Source organism: Carlito syrichta, unplaced genomic scaffold (genome assembly GCF_000164805.1).
Source record: "Carlito syrichta isolate Samal-C Ts95f unplaced genomic scaffold, Tarsius_syrichta-2.0.1 Scaffold56974, whole genome shotgun sequence".
NCBI classification, from domain to species: domain Eukaryota; kingdom Metazoa; phylum Chordata; class Mammalia; order Primates; family Tarsiidae; genus Carlito; species Carlito syrichta.
Window position 1 is genome coordinate 835495 of NW_007001070.1, and position 9849 is coordinate 845343.

The following is a 9849-nucleotide window of genomic DNA, read 5'->3' on the forward strand; positions in this document are numbered from 1 at the left end:
GCTTCCTCAGAGCTGTTCTGGTGGCTGAATGAGTTTATTATCTGTAAGGTACTCTGAACACTTCCTATTTTCCGGGAAAGTTCTGTATCCATTAATTTTTATTACAATTCACGTGGAGAAAGCAAGTGCCAGACTTCTTGGGGACCAGCACAGATGGTTTTCCCGCTGGGCTTACACCCCTGCCCTGAGAGAAGTGGGGATCCCTGGAGACTGGTGAGGACAGTGGCAGCTGCAGCCAGAGGCCAGAGGAGGATGAACAAGAGAGGATAAGAGAGGTGAGTCTGCTGGGTCTATGAAGAAGAACACTTGGAGGAGAGGGTGGTCCACAGTGTCAGGTGCTAGAGGCCAAAAGAGGCCCGGTGTTGATGGTAGGATAAGCGGCTTTCAGACAAGGAGATAGAGAAAGGGGTGGCAGAAGGAGGGGTACAGACAGCCCAGGTAGAAGCTGCCCAGGGAAGAAACAGAAGGAGGCAACAGGGTCAGGGCAAATGTTTAGGATGGAGTAAGGAAGGCCAGAGACAGGAAAAATAACACAGCAAAGTCCCTAAAGGTGGTGGGCAGGAATCTCAGGCAAGAAAGAGACCCTGAAACTCTAAGGGGAGCATGCATGGAGGTCAGGGCTAGGAGAGAGTAAAGAAGTCACACACTGGCCACCACCCTAGTCTTGGAGGACAGGGAAGGTGAGGATTCAGGGCAGACCAGTGCTGGGCAGGGAGTGAGCAGGGGGTCTGTCCTGTGCCTTCAGGTAGAGCCCATGTTTGCTGCAGATGGCCACACACAAACCTCTTTACCCTCGTTTTTTTCTTTCCTCATCCAACTACTCAGAGTCAGATGAAATGGTTTAAAATGGCCAAGAACTTCTATAAACTAATTGGAAAACAAACCCAACTGTGAAAACGCCACAGCTGGACTTCACTTGAGCCAAGTCTATATAAATAGATGGGATGGGAGAGGTCAGCAGGAGCCTTCCAGGAGCTATTGGTGCCAATGCACTGGCAGGGGCCTGCAGTCACCCACTTTTGCAGGGCAGGCTGGGTCAGAGACACCGGGCGAGGAAGATACCGCCACTAACCCCCTTCATAGACAGGCCAAGCAAGTCCAGAACTTCAACCAGTCTAGACTTCAACCCAGAGTTCCCAAGTTCTTCTGTGTGGATCAGTAAGTAGTATTGCTCAGGGCCTGAGAGAGATAACCTAAAGTGATGCTTCCTCTGGGCCTATAGAGTCAAAGATTTTTCCAGCTCATGCTTACAGCTGGAGGCAACTAAGCCACAAGTCAACTTATTCGGGTTGCAGCCTGCATACAAGTAACTGATTGTTGAAAGTGGCACCACATAGAATATTTAAAAAAAAAATCACTCAGGAAATTTATGTCCGATTGTACCAACAATGAATTGCCTTTACCATCTGTCCTTCTGTAAGGTCTAGTCTCACCCTATCCCACTGATTCCCCTGGCACTGAATTTACCACTGAGATGCTTAGTGCCATCTTGGTAAAGACCCAAAGCAAAAATGACCAAAACAACAACATTAATATAAAGATATATTCCATAAAAGAGTTTGGCAGTCAAAGAGAAGCATCACACTTCCTAAAAAAACAAGCATTCTTCCGCTAGTCTACAGAGAATTGTTAAAAAAAAAAAAAGATATCATCATCATCGACAAACGGCCACCAGTATAACCAGTATACACCACACTAGAATGTACACTTCAGCAAGTAACTAAAGGTCGCACTCAATCCCTGAATGATGAAAAGAAAAGTGGTGCAAGCTATGGAGAAGCATTAGAAAGTAGCCCAGCTAAAAATGGGCAAATGCCCCAGCTATCCCCAGGGGGTTATTCAGTACTTAAGACGACATCATTTCTAAGAGCAAGCCCCAGAACAGCCCTGAAAGAAAGAGTGGACACAGGGACCACAGATTTCCCATTAGGGGAAGTCACCACAAAAGCCAGAAATAAAACATCCCAAGCTTCTGAGCAGGTGTAGCCTGGGGTCTGTGGCTCAGCACAGGGCCTGGCCACAGAAAAGCTGCTCGCTCCAGAGAGAGGCAAATAGCAGGCTGGTCAGCTCTGGGTACATGTCCGTGAAGAGCCCTGGTCGAGGGTTTCAGGCTGGCCATCTTGTGCTGGGATTTCCTGGCCCTGCAGTGGGGAGTGAGGGTTAGGATTCAAGTTCTGAGTGACAATTTCAGTAGCACCAAGACCAGAAGACAGTGAGGCCAAGCTGGGGAGTGGGGGGTGTCTGTGTGTGGGGATGCATGGAGGAAGGGTGCACGTCTGTGGAGGGGAAGGAGAGGCTATTGTGGGCTGGTTATTGAGACACTCGAGGGAACAGAAAAGGTTGGCTCCAGCCATAGACATCACATAAGGCTGCTTAAGGAGAATGCCAGAGGAAAGGAAGAAGAAATGAAGAAATGGTGTGAGAACGCTCTTACCCCTATAAATAAACTATTTACACGCTTTAAGAAAAGGAGAGCCGGCTCTCAGTGAAGAGCCATGCCCACCGCCCCACCGGTGCCATCAGGACTTAATGCTATTGAGACCGAGGCAGTTCTCATGCTAGGAGAACAGCTGACGGACCTGTGGGAGGGCAGCGGGCAAGGCACTCCCGTGGCACCAGTCCACGCACTGGCTCAGGCTTACTTCACTTAGACATGGCTGAGATCCTGCAAATGACCCCGGAAACATGCACACTGCTGCAGACCCCGCTGGCACACGGGGGTCAACTAGGGCCCCTCCTTTTCCCAAGTTAAGGGAAAAGCACTGTGCTGCTTGACATGAGAGAGAGAAGCCCTGCCCATGCCTACTAGTCCCTCTACCCATAGATGTGGATGACCCAAAGCAGACACTTGGACATCATGGTGAGAGGGTCAGGGTGTCCTGCAGACAACCTTGGGCTCCAGGAAGACCAAGTCAAGCCCTCCTTGCAACCATGTGAGCCCCATCTGTCCCTCAGAGTCACCACTCCACAAAAAGACACATTCTGTATCTCTGGGTAGACCCCAGAGGCGATGCAGTCACAAGTTTGGGTAGGTGACAAGGTGACCCCTCAGTCTTCAGCACCAGCAAGCAGAAACAGGTCACATCACGCTGATGCTAAAGATAGGACATTGGCTCCGGGTGGGTATAGGCTTCTCTCCCTCTGGATATAAGGTTGATGGCAGTGAAGGGCTTTGGCCTCCACGGTGTGGCTCAGCTCTGCGTGCGCTCGCCTCTGCTCCTCAGAAGTGATGGCCTGCTTTCACTGCCTCGATGTCTGAGATCAGGGTCCTCGCCAGGAAGATGCCAAATATCTGAAACCAAAACCAGCAGAGTCAGCAGCTATCAGTGCTGGGGCCCAAGGCAGAAGACAAGCAGGTGGTGTCCCGCTGCACATCACTCCTTCACCCACCCTGCCATGACTGAGGACACAGAGAGCAAAGCTCCAGCACATGGCAAAGTGGCGGGCCCACCAATGGAAAGGGAGGCCTGGGATCTAGTTTCCTGTATCCCTAGATCCTAGAAGAAGCAAACCACAGGCACCACAGAAGCAAAACGGACACACTGTTCTGCCTCCAATATGATTAAGCACGTCATATACCACGGGGCAGGACACAACTGTCCCTGGGTTAAACCAAAAATAACAGGGTCACCCTGACTTGTTTTGATTCCTAAAATAATACATCTTGAATGTTTCCCGTAAACCTAGATTCTGTTATAAAACTAAGGCTGTCCCTAATTTTGGCTGTGCTAATGTCTGAAAATGCATCCCGACCTTGGTGAACAGGAAAAGGATGAGGAAAGATTGATGTTCTTCTAACATGAACAGACTGGTGTGAACTTGGTAACCTTTAAAAGTTTGCTTGCTTTCTTTTTCCTTTAAATTCTTGTTGGGGTTCTTATTTGACAAGTCCTTCTGAAGCCTGATCCCCTTTCCTACTTTGCAAGTACATTTTTTCTTTCCCTTTCTAGATGCTTCGGTCTCTCAGTCTTGCTTTGAAGGAGAAAGGTATGTGTGGGTGGCTGGCAGTCCCAGGTCCACTTCAGTCACCCTCTTCCAAGGTAAGGTCAAAGTCAAATATTGTCATATGATGTATTTTCCACCCAAGAATGGTATCAGCTATCCCAGGAGCTGCTCAGAGGTTGTAAGCTTATTCTTACAAGCCCCAGGCAGCACTGGAAAGCCTCCTGATTTCTCAGACCACTGAATTCTTGATTTTCTCTGCCAGTTCTTTTGCTGGCACTAGTCAGCCCACTCACCCCAGGCCACACTGCCCCCTCAGCCACCAATGTCCTTCTAGGTGCGAGACCTGGTTCAAATAAACAAGTACAGCCTTGGAGGGGAAAGGAAGCCACAAAGGGCAGTGGGCCTCAGAGGGTCATGAGGACAGGGAAGATGCCTGAGAGCCCCAGCCTAGGTCCCAGGGACAAGGAGGAGAGGTCCTAGGGTGAGTGCACACACTTGAGCCTCAGGCCCCCTTCAAGCCCCAGCAGACTGACTACCACCTCCCACTCTCATGCTTCTACCATTATCCTCTCAAGTTTCAGAGAGGGATCCCAACCTTCAGAGAGGAAATGCACCCTTATGCAGCCTGCAGGGCCCTCTGGAGAGGGCTGCTGACAGGATCCCCTCCCCCAGCCTGCCCCACACATAGATGGCTTTCTTTTAGGTAGCAGACCACTGGGAGAGGGGATCATAGCCTGTTCTGGCCCAGCCCCTGAAACACAACAGTATGGAGGCCAACAGGCTCCTGCCAACACACACATGCAACCTTAGACACCCAACCGGATGCCTTTCTTTTTTTCTGTAATATCATATCCAAGCTAGGCAAGGACTTAATGTTAAGGGCCCAATTTCTTCAAATAAAAAAAGGTTACCAGCCAATTCTGAGGGTTCCTGGAACACACCTGCAGCAGTGAGATAGCAATGAAGACACCAGCCACGATGTAAATATTCCGCGGGAGCCAGCCCTCCAGTGCCTGGATACAGCCTTTCGTGAAGATGGACTCGTCCCATTTGCTCTTCAGCTGCAGGGAAATGCCACAGCCTGAGCCTGCGGTACATATGATGTTCCTGCCCCAGTTCCCTAGATCAGCACTTCCCAACCTTTTTGGCATCAGAGACTGGTTTCGTGGAAGACAATTTTTCCATGGATGGGGTATGCAGGGAGGGAGCAGGGAGAAATCATCAGGCATTAGATTCTCATAAGAAGCATGCAACCTAGATCCCTCGCATGCACAGGTCACATTAGGGTTCGCGCTCCTATGAGAATCTAACGCCACCACAGATCTGATAGGAGACAGAGCTCCGCTCGCCTATTGCTCACTTCCTGCTATGCAGTCTGGTTCCTAACAGGCCACAGACCAGTCCGTGGCCTGGGGGTTGGAGACCCCTGCCCTAGAGAGTTCCAGAAGGGAGCAGGGCAAAGGACAGTTGGGAATAAGGACTCCGAGAGGCAGGCACCAAAGACGGGCAGAACTCAGAACTCTCCAAGAGAAACTCAATCTACTTATCTCCATCTCTGCCCCTCACTGGGCAGCGTGCTATTCATCACCCATCTATCTGACCAAAGGTTCCCTGGCTATGATCTTTAACCCATTTGTCTTTAGGCTTTCAGAGATTTAAGGATCAACTTGCTCAAAACACACCTCAAAGCCCACATGTGAAGAAAGGAGGGCATGGAGGAGTAAGATGTGTGCCTTTAAAGGGAATGAAACTGGGAGAGGGATCCAGAGTCTTCTGAGTCAAGAGGAATTAGCAGGAGAAGGAAGGGAGAGTGGTCTCTCGGTGTGCATTCCACAGGGAAGCAAGGCACCAGGAGACGGAGCCAGCAGGTATTGTTCACCAGCCATTCAGTTGCCCCCAGCACCCACATCCACAGAGCATCAGTGAGCGCCCAACATACACCCCAGGCTTGCTCACCCCTCACCCCCCTTACAGTTCTCACCTATCACCTCCTCCATGGCAACACTGATGGAACATTAATTCACTTTAGTGGTGTTATGAGCTGAACTGTGTCTTTCTCAAAATTTATTTGTTGATGTCCTAACCCCCAATACCCTCAGAATGTGACGGTATCTGAATATAAGGTCTTACAGAGGTAATGAAGCTAAAATGAGGTCACTAGGGTAGGCCCTAATCCAATATGATTGATGTCCTAATAAGAAAAGGACACAAACATGCACAAAAGGAAGATCATATAATCATATAAAATCAGGGAGAAGATGGCCATCTGCAAGCCAAGGAGAGAGGTCTCAGAAGAAACCAACCCTGCCAACACCCTGATCTGAGCCTTCTAGTCTCTAAACTATGAGAAAATCAATTTCTGTTTATTCAACCACCTGGTCTGTAGTACTTTGTTACAGCAGCCTGAGCAAACTAATATAAGTGGCAAAGAAATTCATAGCTGGGGAAGCCAATGTAGATATAGGTCCTTGTCTTAGTCTACTCATAAACAAAATACCATAGACTGGGTGGCTTATAAACAACAGGAATTTATGTCACAGTTCTGGAGGCTGGGAGCCCAAGATCAAGGCTCTGGCAGATTCAGTGTCCATCCAGTGAGGGCCCACTTTCTGGTTTATAGACAGTGTCTTCTCACTGTGTTCTCACATGCTGTAAGAGGCAAATAAGCTCTCTGGGGCTTTTAGAAGGGCACTAATCCATTCATGAGGGCTCTGCCAAAGGCCCCATCCAAAGGCCCCATCATCAAAAACCATCACACTGGGGATTAAGTTTCAACATATGAATTGCAAGGAGACACGAACATTCAGTCTACAGTGGCTCATCCCTGCAGTAAGGACTCTTGAGTTTCCAAGGTACAGGTCCACATCCTTCAGGTCCATGGCTATAAAATGAGGGATCTGTGTAGATTCCCCAAGACCCCACCCTTTCAGAACAGCTGTCATTCCTATCACCAAAGCCTCCAGAGTAAAGACTGGATTGGAGGTGGGCCTTGCTTCTCTTGCCAACTAAGAGCACACTCCCTGCAGCCTGAAGGAAGCCCTGGAAGACAGAACTTCACCCCTGCTCCAGGCCAGTCTCCTTCCTTGTCACCACTGCCTCCATATGGAGGCTGGACAAAGCACACACTCCTTTAGCTTTATCCTGCGCCCTTCATAATAGATCTCTTCTGGGTCTCCAAGGAGCCTCTTAAAAACACAGTCTTTGTCCCTCAAAACTTCCATCCCATCTCTGTAATGCAGCAACTGCTAGGTTTGGGGACTGCAGTTCACGGGGCTTGAAATTACCACCTATCGCTGCTCCTGGGGCTCTTTCCACCAAAGTAGGAAGCAAGCTGTATGACACTGTGCCCTGCTCAGCTTGCCCCCAGCTTAGATGGCACCTTTGAGCTTAATCATCCCTAGTTTTCCCACTTCAATTTGCACTTGTGCTAAATCAGAAAGATGGACCCTAGCAAACAAAACCTAAAGAACTGTCAACCTAAAGAACTCTTAAATCTGTGCACATTGGAGTTCTCACCTGAATCCTCACATCATATCCACACTGCGTGTTCACAACTTTTTGCTGTAAGAAAAGCAGAAAAATTAGTCACTTTTGGTACTTCAAGAAGCACTGGTGGTAGGAGGCTCTAGAAAAATTACAACCAAACACCAGCAAACACCTGTGCATATTCAATTAGCGCTCATGTCCTTCAATCTCCCTGGCAACTAATCTTTCAGGCTAGGACAGGGGTCAGCAAGGAAACTTTTTCTGTGAGGGGCTAGACAGTAAATATTTCAGACACAAATTCAACTCTGCTATTGTAGCATAAGAGTAGACACAGACAATATATAAATGAATAGAAATGTCTGTATCTCAGAAAACCTTATGGACAATGACATTTGAATTTCAAATAATTATCACATACCACAAAATATTATCCTTCTTTTGATTTATTTTCAACCAATTAAAAATAGGTGAAAGCATTCTTGGCTTGCAGGTCATACAAAAAACAGCAGGTCAGATTTGGCCCCTGGGCCACAGCTTGCCAATTCCTTTGCTAGAAGGTAAAGGTACACTTGCTAAAAAAGCAACACTTACTATAGTGTCTGACAGATTTCTAAGTTACAGTGGAGACCTCAGGCAGAGCTGCAACTTCAGCAAATCTGAGCCTCTCCTGGGCTGGGGAACTTGCCCATATAATAACGGTGATGCCTTGCCTTCTCAGAGCCCTGTGGCCCACTCAGGCATTACATAATTGACAGTTCCGCTCAGGCTCGGTTTAGACAATTCAGAGCAACAAGTCACCCCATGAGCCCAGCTTGTGAGGCCTTGGACTGGGAATGAAACTAGTTGAAGAAAGAACAGAAACTAGTTCACCACCAAGGCACATCATCCCCGAGATGATGGTTGCCTTCACGGCCTCTGTGAGCTTCTGAGTACCAGGCATTTTCCCAAAAGAAACAACAGCAAAAGGGCCAACCAGAGTTCACTACATTCATGACATCTTGGCCAGACACCCTGAGTGAGAATCCCTCCAGGAAGGGACAACAATGTTTTTCTCGTGCTACACCTACAACACTAGGGTCAGGGCAGGCCACACAAGAATGTTCCTGGCATGTATACATATAGGATTTCACAGCTGTGAGAGCCTTAGGGTAGGGCATGGAGGGAACACACCCACTGCTTCAGTCTGCATAAGAGCAGCAGCCCAGAGCACTGGTGGGGCCTCAAGAACTTCTTAGCTTTAGGAGGAGCAGGGGCTCCACTCGCCCAGGGAGACTCACTGCGGGATCTGGCACACAACAGGAGAAGGGCACTCCGCACTTCTCACGGCTGTAGCTGGCACCGCTGCAGTTGAAGTAGACGTTGAGGTCCCAGTCTTCAGGGCCATAGGCACCACAGCACTGGTTCTGTAATCACAAAAGGAAAGAACAATCAGAAGCTCCAAGCCAGGGCCACAGCTGACCAGTATAGGGTGTCAGACTCAGTGACACTGGTGCGTGCCCATATCTACCATACAAAGAAATCAAGGCCCACCACACTACCTCCCATGTGCACAGGGAAGCTGAACTAGTGACCCAGGTAGCCCTTTTAAGAAGAAAATGGGCCAGGTAAAGTGGGGACCAAAGGAAGGCCCAAATTTTACCTGTACAATGATGACATATGTACCCAATCCTGAGTTGTACCCACATCTATAAGACAAATTAAGCTGTAAAAAAAGAAGAAAACAGGTATATCCCATGATTCTAAAACAAAATAACCTGGGCATGGTGGCTCTCGCCTATAATCCCAACATTTTGGGAGTCCGAGGTGAGAGGATTGCCTGAGCCAAGGTTCAAGATCAGCATGGGCAACTTGGCGAGACCTCGTCTCCACAATAAATAAAAAACATAGCTGGACAAGGTGGCCCACACCTGTAGTTCCAGCTAGTTGGAAGGATGAGGCAGAAGAATAACCTGAGCCAGCAAGTCGAGGCTGCAGTGGCCATGTGCGTGGATGACAGAGTGAGACTCCAACTCAAAAAAAAATTTTTTTTAGATAATAAGTAAAACAAAATCTTAAAAATATGGTGAACACTGAAGTCTGAAGAAAAATTAAGATGAAGAAAACAGGAATGCCGGGTGTGCTGGGGAGCCACCTGTGTCTCAGCTACTTAGGAAGCTAAGGCGGGAGGATCACTTGAACCCTAGAGTTCAAGACCAGCCTGGGCAACAGCAAGACCTCATCTCTAGAAATAATAAATAAATAAATAATAAAAAGAAGGAAATTGTAACAAAGGCGGCCCTGGCACCTCCTCCTTCCAACCACATGCCTTATTCGGTGGCGCCCCCGACCGAGCACAGGGCACGGTGCACTCAGCCCCAGTCCCTCCTCAGTCAGGAGCTGGCCTTTTCCCCCTTGCCCCGCCACAGGCCCCACCCCGAG

At 48.7% G+C, this 9849-nt stretch overlaps 1 protein-coding gene across 3 annotated transcripts in view; it reads right to left on the bottom strand.

Moving 5' to 3' along the window:
* Positions 1–1481: 1481 nt before the first annotated feature.
* Positions 1482–9849, bottom strand: part of TSPAN14 (tetraspanin 14) — a 57485-nt gene continuing 49117 nt past the window's right edge. For 2 of the 3 annotated variants that reach the window (XM_008049899.2, XM_021708178.1), the window contains 4 exons: positions 8709–8834; positions 7462–7506; positions 4887–5006; positions 1482–3292 (listed from right to left, as the gene is read on the bottom strand). In XM_008049899.2, the coding sequence (XP_008048090.2) occupies positions 3221–3292; positions 4887–5006; positions 7462–7506; positions 8709–8834 (363 nt within the window). In that variant the 3' untranslated portion in view covers positions 1482–3220. The remainder of the gene's footprint in view (positions 3293–4886; positions 5007–7461; positions 7507–8708; positions 8835–9849) is intronic. The other variant, XM_021708179.1, reaches the window with a different exon arrangement.